Genomic DNA, 16,762 nt, shown 5'->3' with positions numbered 1-16,762 from the left:
TTCATGAGAGACTTGTTTAATGTGCTGTGAAGGAACCATATGTTTCTGAAAATGTATTAAAAAAACATGCATTTGCACAGTCTACTCATTTTGTTAAAAAATATTCACACATAATCTTGTATATCATACAAAAATAAACATCTGTGATCCAAAGACATACAGTACATTCTGTTTAAAAACACTTAAATAAAAGCAGAAAAGCAAACTACTTCAATATTTACACCCAGACATAAAGTATTAAAATCCACCCTCTTTAAATGTTCCAGTCAAAGTCTGTTCTGTCTCTCACTGGTTTCCTCTTCCTGCTCCTCTTGGCTCCTCCTCCTGTCCGAGGTGGAGGCTCCTTGTAGTCCTCACCCGATCCTACATCCAGACTGTCCTGGTTTTCCCTCCAGCTGTCAGGCACCGCAGTTATCTCCTCCCCCGGCGAGTGCATCGGTCGACCGTACACCTTGCTCTGCAGGTCAGCGATGTCGTTGCGGATGTCAGCCATAAGAAGCAGCAGGAAATCAAAGGAGCCTGGAGGGCCCTGAGAGTCAGATAGAACGAAAACAAATAAGGAACCTAACTTTCTTTTTTATATTATTTGAATTAAATTAAAATTATGGAAAGATTAGATTACAAAGAGTGGCCAGGGACTACTGAACTCTTCCCTCATGATTTGTTGACATTAGCACCATCAGTGTTTATCCAAGGCGATAATGCTTACTCTGTACTGGATACTATTTACTTTGAGTTTGACAGTATCATTAACAGTGGCGCTTAATGTCCAGAGTCCACAGTGGCCTGTTTTCCATTGCTGCTTTACTTTAACTTTTGTTCTGGGTTGTAGCAACAAGTTACAATAGTGTGGCATCAGTATAGATAGCCAGCGTCTTACTGGTGGTCCAGCAGGCCCAGGAGCTCCTCTGTCCCCCTGGGGAAACAAAACAAATATTTACTTTAGATGAATTACAGTGGAAAAAAAGCATGAGAGGAATTCATAATGTTCTGGTTTTCAAGGGGCAAGAGCAAGCTGGGATCAGGAGGAGAATAACCACAGATGCCTCCTGTAAAGAATAATTTGTCCATTTGGGAAATGTGTTTATTCAATATGTTTAATATGGGATACCACTTTCATGCCTGTGTGGTGCTAGTCTTGGATGCACGGGGAAACACTTAACCTTGCTCTCTCCAAATACACCTCAGCATCACATCTAAAACTCAATAATTAATATCATGTTTTTTTTAATCCATGCACCACCATGAAATGTGAAAAGACAAGTTGTGGTTTTCATTTCCTTTTCAGTTTGTGTTTGGATGAAACAAACATGACACAAAGTGTCAATGAGTCATGGTGGTCGGTTTATCCAGACTTGCTGTTTCCCCCTGCTTCCTGTCTTAATGCCTAGCTGCGCTAAGCTAACTGCTCCTGCTTTAAACAGTGGTTAAAACCCAGACATAGAAGAAACATCAGTCCTCTTTGCTACATGTATGTCCCAAAATATCAAACCTACCAAATCAAATCAAACTTACTTCATCATATCTGTAAACGTCTAAGCGTAATGTAAGCGTAGCTTGATTATGAAGCATCACGGCAGCCCATTGACCTATACGGTAGCTTGCACACATTGACCTGACTACTACTCCTGTGGTTGTTAGCCAGGTTCAGGGTCACACCGGGGCTGAGAGTGTTTTGGCAGATGGTTTGGATTTGTAACTCAGAGAGAAAGATTACCATCGCCCTCCGATCTATCCACACAAACATCCCAGCTGTACTGAAAGGATAGCGTGGTACTGTGTCAATAAGGCAGATGCACCTAAGTTGTTCCATACGTGATCCACATGTAAAGCAAACAGACAAGAGCCTCGTCAGCTTTTAGACCTTATGGCTCTCTAAAGTCAGTGCATGGATGACTGGTGATTCTTGATGACAGGTAACAAAATCTCTGCTGATCAAAATTACAATCATTCAGACCTTAATGCTGTAATAAGTCAGACATAACTAGCTACAGATTGGAAGTTGTATCCTTCAAGCTTTACAGAATCCAAACCAGACTCCCGTATAATAATGGACAATTTTAGTTTTGATAATGTTGCTAAGTCTCCTACGTTATCTGCCCGAGCGATCTCAATCAGTCTGAACTGACTCTGACGTCCTGCAGGATCCACACAGCTTCAAATTCACACGACACATATTAATATAAGGCTCAAATCTGTCAGACAGTAGCTAAATATTTCCATTTGGGCTGTGTGTACCTCCCATCTGAATGAGAATGAGCCGATTGTCAAACTCAGCTGCCGAAAGTCTGAAGGTCAAGACAGACAGACAGACATCATCTACAGATATAATGGTGCTGTACTCGCCTCACTTTGTCTGCTCTTTGATTTCCTGTCTTTGAATATCACAGAAGCAAGAAGGGAAAAATCTGTCTGAATGCCAAAAAATGTGAAAAACGCAAACACAAAATCTCACAAACCCAGGATGGGATCTGCATTGTGCCTCCTTAATCTGAGGCTTTACCATCTCATGGAGCTTCTTTTTTGTTAACACTTACGCCCTAAGCCTCCCAGGAGAGCGAGGCAGGGAAAAACATTCCAGTTAGCCTATTGAAATGTAGTTAGTGCCTCCCAGTAGCCAATCCAAAGCCGCTCTTTGTGTAATCCATACAGTATTCCTATGAATCGCAATAATCCAGACTTATCCGCAGTCAGGTACGGTTATGTGCAAAAGGCCATACATACAGAAAGAAAGAAATGCTCTACTTTTGTTCAAATACAGTAAAATCGCGCAAACTGCTGTCTGGCACACTAGTCTTCCTCTCTCAACTCGTAGCAACTTGTAGTAAAGTGAAGCTGTGGTCTGCAGGGACTAACTCTGTCTGAGCAGCATCCAGCTGAGGATTTGTGAATATCCTGGCACCTGCTTTGTTCTATTCACTCTCCACAAATGTGGAGGAGTTGAGAGGCAATTTCACTATTGAGAAATTTCTTTTGGTGTTTGGCAGTTGAGCCGAAACTATTCAGTTGGTACTTTCAAACTTTCTGCACCAACATTTGTTTGGTTTCTTGCCTTTGAGACAGGACTCAGTCAGCCAAGAGTCAAACTCTGCTGCCAACATCTGGGTCCTCTGCCGGGGGGTAGAGCACTGGACCCTCTGCTCGACAGAGTCGGTGCAATTCAAAAAAAGATTTTTGCCTGAAATTGTTGCCTTTCATGAAAAAGAAAAGAAATACACAGCTATGGCAAGACAACCTGACAAAATAGTTAGTTTCCTCACCTTTAGACCATCTTTTCCTGGTGCTCCTGGAGGCCCCTGTTAAATAATAATAAAAAAAACACACACACACACACATTTTATTTCTGTTTCAATCAACTTTCACACTCCAAAGTCAGGTGGCTCGATGTGGTGACGGCCCACAGACGTAAACAGGCATGTGATTGTCTATTTGTCTGTCAGCTTGCTGACGCACACACGCGACATGATGGTGTGTTTTACACCCAAACAGAAATGTGTTATTATTCATTCCACTCTTTTCTTTTTTGAACACAAAACTGACATCTTCATCACGCTCCACCAGCACAGATCATCCGAGATTAACTGTGTGCCTGCCCTCAGGCCCTTTCTGAGCGACTTCAGCATGATGGTAGAGACGGCTTTGATCTCCTTCCTGGGATAATCATCATTAAAGAAGCGTGACGGCATGGTATAAGGAGTAGGGCCAGTATTTAGATCAGTATCAATCCTCTGAGTCACACACACGTTCATCGTCTCTGAAACCCTCACATGCAGTCAAACACATGTGACCTGGCTGCCAAACCTCATAACTGTGCTCAGAATCTAATCAGGGGGTTGTGTGAAGAGAGGACAACTCCCTCTTAGTCAGAACTCACCAGCAAGTGCAGATATTTAATGTATTAACACGTCCTGCATCTAGAAAGCTTCGAATAGGCTATATGCCCAGCTGGCTAAAATCCAGGAAGTAGTGGTACTTCCTGGTTGGTACTTTCTGAATTTCAGCCAGCCAGGTGTGTCTGATTATTGTTTTGAGGTCAGACACACCGGGATTAATCAGTTTGGCCAATCATGTACAACAGGAAATAAAGGAGCTGGCTGAAATTCAGGCAGTACCAACCAGGAAGTACCACTACTTCCTGGATTTTAGCCAGCTGGGCATATAGCCTATTCAGACACACAATAGAAGCAATGGATCACTTTCTACTGCTAACACATTGTTCCAGATGTGTTGGTTTGGCATCATACAGCTTGTGATATGACTAATTGCAGGTGTTGATAGTCTGATTTATTAATAACAAGACTGCATAAATAAAGATTAAAAAACAACTAAAAATATGTCTCATTTGCCACATCCTGCACATTCTTGATTCAGATCCCACTGCGCAACACGCAGGGTTCACACTTAAAGGCAAGACGGAGTGCTGCACAAAAACACAGCAAGCCAAAGAAAACAGCTAAAGCTGTGGAAGGATTCAGTCCTCTCTGTTGTTATTGTCATTACCATTACTACGTGTTATCCCTTTTCACCTTGCAGGGATGAAGGCAACTGTAAGAGGTTGTGCTTTCTGTGTTTCTGAAATGTGTCAAATGAAACATGAGACACTTGGTTGCTTCATACAGATAAGTCATTCACAGCTCTCCTGGGCCTCGTGTCACGATGCAGGATTACTAAATTATCCCAATTACTATGGTGAGTTAAACCCGGAACCCCATGAAATCTTTTTTTAATTCTGCCTTGTGACACAAAGCAGAAGTGTGGAGAAGTGAACCAAAACAGAACAAAGGCAAAGCAGGGTGTGAGAGCGCAGTTTACTTGGTCCTAAAATTACTCAGAAGAGCAGTCAGGAGACATACACATTCACACTGATACAGAAGCCTGCACTGTTAAATATGAGCAACATGACAAATTAGTTATTATATAAAATGCGGAGTCTTGTTAGATATAATTACTGTAAATATCAACTGACCACCGGTCCTCGAGGGCCACGTTTAATGTGGTGCAGGTCTGGTGTGGGTCCCATGGGCCCCATCAAGCCCCTGGGACCGGGCAGGCCAGGGGGCCCCAGTAGTCCTTGAAATCCTGGAGGACCCTCTGGTCCTGGAGCTCCTAAAATGATCCAGACTGATATTAGTGGACGAGAAAAAACGGATGTAATCCCAGCAAAACTAGACTCAGTTTGCAGAACAGATCGAAGTCTTTGTGGGCCAGTGTTGTTCAGGTGGTCAGTCCACCACTTTGGTCCTGACTGATATATCTTAACAACTATGATTGCATTGTTATAAGGCCCTGACTATTCCCCTGGTGTCACCAACAGGTTGAATTTGAAGAAAAATCTCAACATCTACTGGATACTACAAACATCTGCTGATTAATTTTCCCCAGATTATGAATCCCAATGATTTTGGTGATCTGCTGACTTTTCTTGTAGCATCACCTTTAGGTTTATGTTTGTGGCTTTGAGTAAAATGTCTCGACAACTAATGGAAAAATTACCATGAACATCTGATACTCTCTGATGCTTCCTTGATACCTCATCATTTCATCAAGTGCCATCAAATTGATTTAGGATCAGATACCTGAAAACTAATCTAATCATTTTCTTCAGCATTGGTTTTACTTTATTTTAAAATCAAAATTAGCAATGTTAGTCTTCAAACATGGTGAAAACTATATCTGGTAAACATCAGGATATTAGTATTGTCATTGTCAGCTGCCTTTAGCATTCAGCTTGTGACATAGCCAGGCCCAAGTGTTTTTAGGATTGCTATCACGGGCACGGCCATAGATTTTCATATTGTTCCTGATGGATGCAGGCCAGTGTCCTTATTCAGAGTCACTATTTCATCATTTCTAGCTGAATGTATTTTACCTGGAGGACCAGGGAGACCAGGGGGCCCTGGTAAAAATATGGAGGACGTCAGGATTTTCTCGCTGGTCATTTGCTCAGGGACGTCAGCGCTGTTTGACAGCATGGCCATCTTAAAGAAGGATACAGAACACAATGACTGAATGAACAGGTCAGCTAGAAGACAGCTAGAAATAATGAACTATATATCAAAATGCCAACAAAGATACCTATAGTATCTTATTTTCCCCTTTCATTTGGAAATGATACCAAATATCCAAATACATAACTGTACAATATTGTCCCTTGATTGTCATACCTATAATGCTTTTACAGACAATGCCTCATAAGATCTGTGCTGTCAAACAGGATATGAAAATGATACACTGAAGGACCAACTTCACATAAAATTATGTTAAAATTATGTATCCTGGCAAAGATGAAAGCTGATCCTCCATCTGCACCAAGCTACGGGCTGCAACCCAGACAGATGGAGGGCCAGGCAAACCCCTCTACATTATTCAGCATGACCAGGAGAGCTCCTGCCCTGTATGCTAAGTGGCATCCTTGGGAAAAAAAAAGTTATCTTTGATCTCTGTGTAACATCATGCGGATGTGGCAATCCCAGAGGGAAACATGCAAAAGACCTTGCTATGCTGCAAAGCCTGGCAAATCAGGATTCATGCACACAGACGTTCGAGCATATGCTAACACACACACACACAGGTTCACCTGCCGATCAATGAGTATTATACGAGATTGCAGCCTGTGACCTTGGACACAGGTGTCTGAACCGTAGTATAATCCTAAACCTAAACTTGAACCTTCCTGTGATATGAATAAATGAGAATATAATCATTATCATATACTGTTACATCGTATTAGGAAGTATAGCAAGCATATATACGATATTTTCGCTCTGTCTTAATGTATTGACATTGAGAAAAAAAAGAGAGTATATACAGTACAACTGTGGGAGCACCAAAGCACACAGCTGGAAGCAATATATCATGCGTTACAGTCGCGGGTGTTGAGTGCCACTGTTGACAGACTCGTGCTCAGATCGGTTCCGACGCCTGCGATTACACAGAGGTAAATGTTACACCACTGCTTTTGCACAAACCGCCCACCAGCTCGCACTTACAATCAACCACCTACAGTAAAGGAAACTTCTTCAGCATGTTTCTTTATGAGTTAATAAAGTGCTATAATGCATCTCAAGAGAGTTGTAAAATAATCCGGCTGCTGTTGTTTCTGAAATAGGGTCAGGTATGGACTCCTTGGAGGTACAGTGAGATCTTTAGGTGGTAGTAAAGAACCAGAGCAGGTTTGCAGATATTTACATTCATCTGAATCAAGACTGTATGTTTTATCCCCCCGGAGTTTTTCTGTGGTCAGCTGTAGAACAACTAGGAAAAGCTGCAGATTATCCATTTAAGATAAAAATAGTGTAGTGTAATGGGTAAATTACATGGATTTTACATTTTAAGATAGTAATGCGTGAGCTTCTTGTGATATTTCTGTGGCCTTTACCTTCTGTTTAAGCTGCAGGACAGACATCTTGATCTGTTGGAAATCGTTACAGGTGGCTGAGCAAGTCCCGGCGTTCATGACATTGTCGGATTTCTCAAACAGATGCACTGCTGGGAATTGGAAAAAAAAAAGAAAATGTTTCTGTCACAGACATCACCAGAAAAAATGTTTTCTTTCAGAAAATCATCAGAAAAGGTCAGAAAAAGTCAAACCATAATACCTCCTCACTTTATAAATCAGTAGACAGACTTGGCAACATTTAGGCAAATAACACATCTGTAACACTTTCAGTTTGGAGATGGATTATCCACCCACATTCCCTCTATCACCCTGTATTCACTTGCTGCTTTAAAACATTAAGATTTAAGCAATAACCTTACACAATCCTGTGAAAAGTAAGAGCAAGCTGATAAGCACAAAGCCGACTAGCTCTGCTGCATTTGTCTCTGGCCTGTAGAAGAATGGACCCTACACTGAGCTTGCATATATTTAATGGATGAGTGAAAGTGTCTGGACACTATTTTCCCCACTGCGTTACAAGGCAGAACATAAAGCAGGAGCATGACTATATGAACCATCATTTCTCACTCTCCAGCTTCTCCTGAAATGTTTTAGTAGGTAATGGAAGATAAACTCAGGGGAGGAAGTAGCAAATCTACAGCCTCTGACCGCTTCACTGGAAACTGAAGCTGGGGCAAAAAAAAAAAGGAAAGAAAAAAGAGTGAGACTTTATTATTGTCTGGACCATTTGTGATGTTTTCCTCAAATGCATCCAGCAAATCAGAACAGACCAGGAGTCATGGGGGCCGTGGTATGTTTGGGAGACAGAACTGTTCTGACATGCACAAGGAGCTGGGATGTGTAATGACTACCAGGTGTCTGTATTTGCAGTACCCCCTTTTCTCTCGACACACACACACACACCAAATAACAATGTGTGGTCAGCTCCACATCACAGTCAGATGTGCCCTTGAATAAAGAGAAAGTGTCCTCTCACCTCTCTCCCCCTTGGTGCATGTTTTCCCATCCTCTTCCAGGAAAAACCCTTTCTCACACTCACACCTGTAGCTCCCCACAGAATTGATGCAGATCTGAGAGCACGCAGTCGTGTTTTTGTCCACACATTCGTCGATGTCTGCATGTGGCAGTGACAGACAGAGACATGGATGAGAAAGTGAACAAATGGAAATAAAACGTCAAAAAATGTCAGTAAAGATAACACAGAGCCAACCATAATGCACATGATCATATGAAAATACATACAAATAGTTCAATCTGAAATCTGCAAACTTATCACAGCTGTCCAAAGTAAACCACATATCTCCAGATTTGATGGCATCAACCCAAGGATTAAGTGCATTTTTAAGAGTTGACAAATTACTTAATTTGCAAAGACAGATAAAATCATGAAAAGTTGTTGCTTTGGAGATTTGTGGTTTTTAAAGGGCAGCAATGCTGTGCAGAAGTTTCCAAGAGCTTTGCATAAATTATTGATATAAATGGTGCACAAGGCACAGCTGCAGCATTCACAAAGGGTAAAAAGACATATCTGATCTTGAAACTATTCCACATGTGTGACTGTAATTGACAATATGATATAATAAATGTATTAAATTGATTTAAAACCGAATAAATCTAAAAGTGCTGCAGTTTGAATCTTTTTTTTGCCAAGTTTGGTTTAATAATATTTGTCACCAGACCAAGCCAGTCTAGAAACTGTTTGAAGAAGTTTCCACTGCTCATGGCAGACAGCAATAAATGTGCGTCTCTTCTTTTCACCTGTAAATCATCTAAAAACATGAAGCATCTCCACATTTTTAAAAGAATTACGTTCAGTTGTTGCACAAGTTCTCACCCAGACAGTAAGGCTTCTCTCGCTTTCTGTGGCGCTCGCGGTCGTAGCGGTAGCCGGGATAACAGGTGCACACCACACGCCCGAAATGGTCTGTGCACTGTTGCTCACAGGGGGCGCCAGCACACACGTCATAATCTAGGCAACAAATGAGGGATTTCATTATTAGTGTGAATCTCACATCCATCTCCAAACTTCAGCCAACATGTCTGCCACAGACCATTGAACATTCAGTGAGGTTAAAACAAGAGAAAGTTGAGTCAAGTACATTAAAAGACAAAAAAAAAAGACCTTATGGGACATGATGGGAGAGAATTCCAAAAATAATCAGAATCACACAAGACAGATATCCAAACAGACTTTCCTACCTTCAGGAATACACTGGCCCAACACAAACTTGAAGCCCTTGCAGCATTTCTTTCTGTAAAACACCAAACACACATGAATATAAGTTGGAAAATAATATATAATAACAATAATTTAACTTTAACACACACTAGATCCCAGATTTTCACATAATGTGTAGACTTATTATAATATTTTGCCATGTAGGATTTATGCAGGATTTGTTGTGGTCCAGTGATTTGGTCTGTTTTTACAATTGTGTTAATGTGGAAAACATCTCTGAGGCTGGACTACATACACACACACTGTTGTTGCTTGTCCATTCATGTCCAACAACACTGCTGTGATTTACAGTTAAAATCCCCCATCAAGTCGATTGTGCTGAATACCCAAACTTTCCATTTTAGATTTTGAATCCCTCATTGGTGAAGAAATACCTGTACCAATACCATTTTCTTTCCTCCTTACTTCCTCCTCTTTACCCAACAGTCACATTTTCCAGCATAATCACACACATCTGTGCTTAGATTTCATGTCATTTCAAAGAGGTCATAGATTCACTCCTTATCCAAATGGTTTGTCTGGGTGTGTCAGGGTGAGAGAAAACAACTTGATGAGACAATGTGAAGCAACAAAACTATCAAGCTCTCCTTTTAAATGAGTTCCATCACTTCCCCCAACATCCGTGTGAAGTCGTACCAACGCCTCACCGCAATAACATATTGATGCAATATTTTATCAAGTCCAAGTCACATCATCATGAAGCATTTTTCATCCCTTGCTCAAGCTCTGAGGAAAAGTGCTACCAGGTGTCGCTTTCAAACAGGAGGTGATAAAAAAAAAAAAAAATCCAATTACACTGCCATGAAGTCACCGCAGTCTCACTCACATTGATAGAGTCACTGAAAAAAGATTACTGTCTAATGCTTTACAGCTTTTATCCAGGAGCAGTTCTGATGGTTCCTGCGGTCCCTGTGTGGTAATTTCATCTAATGGCTCTCCCTCCTCTGCTCACCAGCATTCAAACACAATTGATGTAATTTATCAATTCATTTATTTTACACAGCACGACTCATTGCACATAGGAACACAGGGAGACTGAGACGGTATCCCAGCGACTCTGTGAGGCTGTATGCTAATGTCATCATGCTAACATGGTGCAACATTTAGCATGTGGTTTAGTGTGTTACTGAGGCTGATGGGAATGCCAGTAGTTTTACAGGTATTTACTCACACACCAGGCATTCAGGTAAAAAGGGATGGCTAAAGTTACAGTTTCATTCTGAGGGGAAAAAAACGCTGCTGTGAAACACCGTCGAAGAGGAGAAAAAAAATAATGGGCTGCACATAAAGGTTATATAAGGATATAATGTGAATGAATGTTGTGGAAAAGTACGAAAAGCAGTGCCCGATATCTGAAGACAGACCGCTGATTGATTTATGAACTCTCCCTCTTTAATGCTCCATTAGGAACTTGGAACAGACTGAGTGTAGTGCAGTGGTACATTTTGAAATCAAGGATCTCAGTTTCACTTTCTCCATTTTGCTACTACTTCCCGTTGTATTTGTGAATCCAGTGACCCAGCTATAAAAACAGTTTGCTTTTTCATTAACATCATCGCTAAAATGATCAGAGTATAACAGAATAAATCACCAGCTCTGCACCACTGCAATGAAACGTGGCTACCACATACAGACTGCTTTTCGACAGGTAGACGATAAAAAGAGCAGCCAGGTGCTTATCCATTCACACAACTGAATATTTACTACCTAGAGGGGCAATAAGGACCTCCTTCACTGCACTTGACGCTCCCACGGCATAATATTAACCTGCAACAATCTAATTTCATGTCTTTGATGACACTAGAAGAGCAACAGGCACCACCCAGGAGGCCCTCCATGAGAGAGATGTTTGTGAGTTTGTGTGTATGCATCTAAATATACTGTGTGAGTGAGAGAGGAATGCATTTCGAGTTACTCTGACATTCCTGGCACATCCTAGTGTATATAACACCTGGACACCTTCATTTCTAAGTTACTTTCACTGTCATAAAGCATAGGCGTGTGTGTTTGTGTACACGTGTTTCCAGCATTTACATCTGTAAAATATCAACAAGAACACGAAAGAACAAGTGGAGAGAAGTGAAAAAGACACATAGACACAGTTGAAACACTTCTCTTTTTCATTTTCAAACTTCTCTGGTTATAATGTGCCCCTTTAATGTGTCCCAAATTAGCCTCACTAGAGTTGCTGAATCTTTCTTCATCTCATTTAACATTATCTCCACTATCAACAGTCACGAGTTTCCAATAAGAAGTTCATAGTTTTTACTGTCTCCATGTGATTTCTCTATCCACAGCAGCTGGTGTAATTATATTTTGTGAGGTGGCACACATTAGCTATGCTTCAAGCTTCAGCTGCAGTGAGTAGTGTAGCTTTGGATGTTTTAATTTTAGCTGGAGATAGATTATTTCCACACTGTGGATCTAGTTTATTACATGTAAGCACGCACGCTTGTGTGTTGTGGTGGTGTTTGTGGGTGGGAGAGGCTACGGCTTGGACACCCTGAGAGAGCTGGTCTGAGGACGGTTTCCTGTGTGACCCAATATTTCATGTCACAATAACATCCCCAGGAGGACAGAAGGCACTTATAGCAAATAAGCAGCTTAGCAAAATAACCAGGGCCGGTTGAACAATCGTGAGAAAACAAACATCTACGTCCGTCTCCAGAAGATCATGAAAGAGGCAACAACGTCCCATGGAAACTCCATATCTGAGTTCATTTTTTTACTAAACTGTGCCTTTATTACATTAACATTCAGAGATGCTTATTAGCCCCTACCTTATTGTACTTTCTCTCATTATATCATTAAGTAAACACATCTAAAAAGTCATATTTGGTTACTTTGCAGATTAAAGCACTTTAAGAATACAATCACAATATTATCTTGCATTTTCCATTTATACAAATTGATTCAATTTAAAACGGTTGATTTCTTATGTTGTCCCTTTGTTAACCTTTTATATTTTGACACATGTGGACATGAAAACAGGCAGAGCAAGCGAGAGCTGAGATGGTAATGATATGACCTGTCTACAAGTTAAAACAACATGTCTAGAAATGACACACAGCTAAAGGTCAGAGCTTTGAGCAATGAAATAACCTAAAAGCGCCTACATGATTTATATTTTGGGAGTAAAAAAAATCTGTCAAGTGTTTGATATGGAGGTTCTCGGAGATAAAATTCAGATATGTGAACTTATGCACTCATTACATTCTTATCTCATACCAGAAGTAGACTGATGTGTAGCTAGATGGGGCAAACCTAAATGCTAATAGTTGAAATCCCATATTAAAACTATTGGTGCTGAAGTATTTGTTCTTCTGGTTTGAGGGTCAAGTGGAATAATGTTGCCTATTTTACATACATTTTCGAATACACTCTCTGAACAGCCCAGATTGGAGGCTACAGTGAGTTGCTACCAGAAAAACAAAAAACAAAAAAATAAGACAGGCGGAGGCTAGCTGCTTAGCATGCTAACGTCAGTAGAGACAGTAGAGTTAACATTGGTGTGGCTTTCCACTGCTGCAGACAGGTCTTCATAGTAATTAAGTTAAATTAGATATTTCCCCGGGACTGGTTGGTAAACAGCTGTTAATGCTAATGTGGCTTTGTAACATTTGCAAAACTGTGACGCACCTTTCTGGAAAGGTGAGTGTTGAAGGTGCATGAGATGAAAGTGATACTTTTAATAGATGCGGTGTGTGTGAAGTAAGGTAATAAACTCTGGCCTCGGCTAATGCTGAAATCGAAAGGGATATAATTCTTCCCAAACAGCTTTGTCTAGATTTGAACAACCGTCTCAGTCAATATTTTGCATTGATTCCCCCAAAAGCTATTTAGCAGTCCACCTCAGCTCCTCTCGCAGTGTTTGAACAACGGAAACAGCTCAGATCAGGATCAGTCTCCACACAGACACACAAGGGGACAGTCTAGGAGCGTGATATGAATTTTTCTTTGAAGCTGTAGCATTTTACCACTTTTCAAAAGCTTAAATATGGGTGATTAAAGATAAATCTCTCATAATATTCAGAACACAAAACAAGAGCATGCTGAGCGACAACACACAGAGCCGTAGCACCTTTCATAGCGACTAAGAATAAATTCCTGCGCATACTTGTTAGCTGCTCGTGAACTTCATGCAAATCAGAAAACAAATTCAAAACACATGTGGATTTCATTCATATTCATGAGCAAGAGAACAAGGTGGGGGGGGGTAGATATCCCAGAAGCCTTGGTGACACTCTTTTACAAGAATATCAATGAGCGCAGTTTGCAAAGTCACATTTCCAAATACGCTGTACCAGCTTGTTGAATGACATTTGACTGGAGACACACCACACGGGGAGTCCTGCACTTGTTCACAATGAGCAGGACATCAGTGTTTTGCCACCTGTGCCTTTTTTCACCCTAAAGGTTATTTAATTTTGCCAGGGATCCATATCATTTTACTCACCCCCCTGAAATGTAGACATAGATTAGTCTGACCTCAGTTACCCGGGGTGAACCATAAGCACTCTAATTACCTTATAAACAGAGGACCTCTCCTGAACTAACACGGTGGACCAGCCCGGCCTGGGTTTGTCTTGTAAAGAAACACACTAATTCACACAGACACTCTGTGTAAAACCACAGAATCATTCAGTGCAAAAAGTGCACGAGAGTGGTGAATTTATAGATGTACACATGAGGAGGCCTCTCCACAGCATGCCCTCCTCTCTAACAGGGATAGCAATTACAAAACGGAGGGGTATTGCGCACACACATACACACACAAACACACAGCTGTGAGGCAACACATGCGGTCTGCTCACAGGAGGCTTATTTGTCTAACATTGCTTCCAGTGATATACAATAACATGTCTGCATTCCACACAAGAGATGCGTTTCAAACACGGAGAGGACACAACTTTCATACTCACGCATGCAGAATAAAGTGGATTAAGTGTGACATAAAAACAGCTATTTAATAAAATGGTGATTACCATTCTGTCAAACATTATCTGGTCCCAGCTTCCCAAACGTTGTCTTTGTCTCTCGTTCACTGTAAATTTAATATTGGAAAAACCAGATAATCTACAGACTACATGCCAGAAAGTTTTAACAGGCATTTTTACTATATTATAGAGTAAATTGTGTAAATCCATCAATCAATACAAATTAGTTGCAGCATTAAATTAACACGATTAACTGATTTTGATTGCTTGTATACTGTAGGCTTACTGCCGATTTGTTATATTGAAGAAAATATCTTTGAGTAAATCAATGAACATTCATCGTGGCTATGAAATGCCTGTTGACTGTTTACAGCTTGAAACTATCAGGTCATAAATGTCTATTCTTTGTCGCTAGTTAGATGAAAAACATTGGAGTTTGTGATATTTTTCTCCACTTTTTGCTTGTATCTGGGGAAGAAAAACAACAAACAACAAATTGCTGATTAAAGAGTTCCTGATTATTCTGACTTGATTTACGCTCACATTCGTTAATCAGTGTCAAAGGCCTCTTAATTATTTGCATACTTATTGAACTGCTCTCTTTAGTCCATCCTCTGGAGCCCACCAAAGCTCAGCATTGACTGCTTCTTCTTCTCTTTTCCTTTGTCCTCTTTTTAAAAAAAAATCAAATTCCACAAGTTCTTCTCAGTGACATTTCGCTCCTCATTCTCACTCTTCACTCGCGTCACTGTTGCATCCTGCAACACTGTCATTAATTTCAACCAGCTGCCTCGTGCTAAGTATGAAGAGGCTGCAGTTTGTTTTTCCATCAATATTATACCCTCTACTACACCATGTCATTGTTGACAAGACCATGGTTGCTCCTGCTTCAGCTTCCAGGAATTCAGTCTGATCTTAGTCAACTATGCGTTGTCCAAAATCTGCAACAAAGGCATAAACCATTCGATGTGTTTGCACAAAACCATCTGTTAAATCAGACGTTTCCTCATCAACAACAACCCAGGTTCGTTCTATGGTCTGGACTGTAGCACTTCACTCCTAGCCAACCTCCAGTTCCTTTAGTTCATCCAGATGTACAACTCTCCCTCTTTTTAGCTGTTGGATCCAAAGCCCTGGCACTGACACTTTGACTTAATCCCCAATGCAACTGATCATCTTTCCCTGTATTCTGCAGACATACAGATCTACTTGGCACTGTCTACTCTGTACTAGCAAGGTCAATTCGTAGGTCATTCACTCTCCACTCTCATTCATTCCTCTGGACTCAAAGTGTGCTTTTCCAGCACTTTCAGTTATCAGTGATTTGATTGTGATTAAGTAATGTGGTATCGAAAGTCAGAAAGTGTGCTACAGATACTGTACAATGGAATTGATTTTCTAGTGCCGCATGTAATGATCTGACTTCCTCGTGTTTAATACTTGATTTGGAGAATGGCTGCTGGCAGCATCATGAAAAGAAACATAATACTGAAAAATTAGCAATCAGAGAAATGATAGTTGAAGGATAATCACCCCCAACTTCCATTTCTTTTCCAAGTCTAGACTGAGTGGGTCCAGTCGGTGGTACTACTTGTAATTGCCTCTCAGCAGCCAAATGATAACAAAAAACTCACACTCAGAGGAAGGAGTCCGGTTTTTTAGGTCACTGTTCGTCCAGTGAATATGAATTAATATGAGTCCTTTGAGGAAAAATTGAATTCATTCATCTCTCTCTCTGCTATAATAAAACCCTTTCATTGACTTTTTCGCCTGATCTCTATTTTCTATGGCAATGTTACAGTTTAGCAGCTGTTGGGGCATGTGTGTGTCCTCATGATACCTCCTGGATGTTACAACATGATACAGTATAAAAGCTCCACAGCACCAAGTGGAGTCACAAGCATCCTCCTCTGTAAACCTTTGTTCCTGTGACATTTTCCTGATGGACTAGTGAGGGAATCAGAGCTGAAACGCTTAGTAGATTAATCCATTTTTGAATGGAAAGATAATCAATTTTCCACTTTTGTGATAATTGATTATTTTTATGTATCTTCTAGGGGGAAAAAAATCCCTAATTCAGCTTCCCTGAACGCCCCCTGGTGGTAGGCTACAGTATAGGTCATAAACCCTGCATGCTAAATGTTTGCAAATGGGACATTGATTGAACTAAAGAAGTCGTACATGTCA

General features: G+C 40.7%; 1 protein-coding gene across 2 annotated transcripts in view; it reads right to left on the bottom strand.

The window, feature by feature from the left end:
- ccbe1 (collagen and calcium binding EGF domains 1) overlaps positions 1 to 16,762 on the bottom strand; it is a 33,004-nt gene continuing 16,242 nt past the window's right edge. Inside the window, exons 3-11 of one of the 2 annotated variants that reach the window (XM_085793207.1) lie at positions 9,599 to 9,651; positions 9,234 to 9,368; positions 8,376 to 8,513; positions 7,379 to 7,488; positions 5,870 to 5,978; positions 4,967 to 5,106; positions 3,261 to 3,296; positions 881 to 916; positions 1 to 529 (exon numbers count right to left, since the gene is read on the bottom strand). In XM_085793207.1, the coding sequence (XP_085649333.1) occupies positions 254 to 529; positions 881 to 916; positions 3,261 to 3,296; positions 4,967 to 5,106; positions 5,870 to 5,978; positions 7,379 to 7,488; positions 8,376 to 8,513; positions 9,234 to 9,368; positions 9,599 to 9,651 (1,033 nt within the window). In that variant the 3' untranslated portion in view covers positions 1 to 253. The remainder of the gene's footprint in view (positions 530 to 880; positions 917 to 3,260; positions 3,297 to 4,966; positions 5,107 to 5,869; positions 5,979 to 7,378; positions 7,489 to 8,375; positions 8,514 to 9,233; positions 9,369 to 9,598; positions 9,652 to 16,762) is intronic. The other variant, XM_085793208.1, reaches the window with a different exon arrangement.

Source organism: Trachurus japonicus, chromosome 12 (assembly GCF_045865225.1).
Source record: "Trachurus japonicus isolate A0001 chromosome 12, Traja_1.0".
NCBI classification, from domain to species: domain Eukaryota; kingdom Metazoa; phylum Chordata; class Actinopteri; order Carangiformes; family Carangidae; genus Trachurus; species Trachurus japonicus.
The sequence above is the reverse complement of the archived record's forward strand: the minus strand, read 5'-3'. Positions and strand labels throughout refer to the sequence as shown.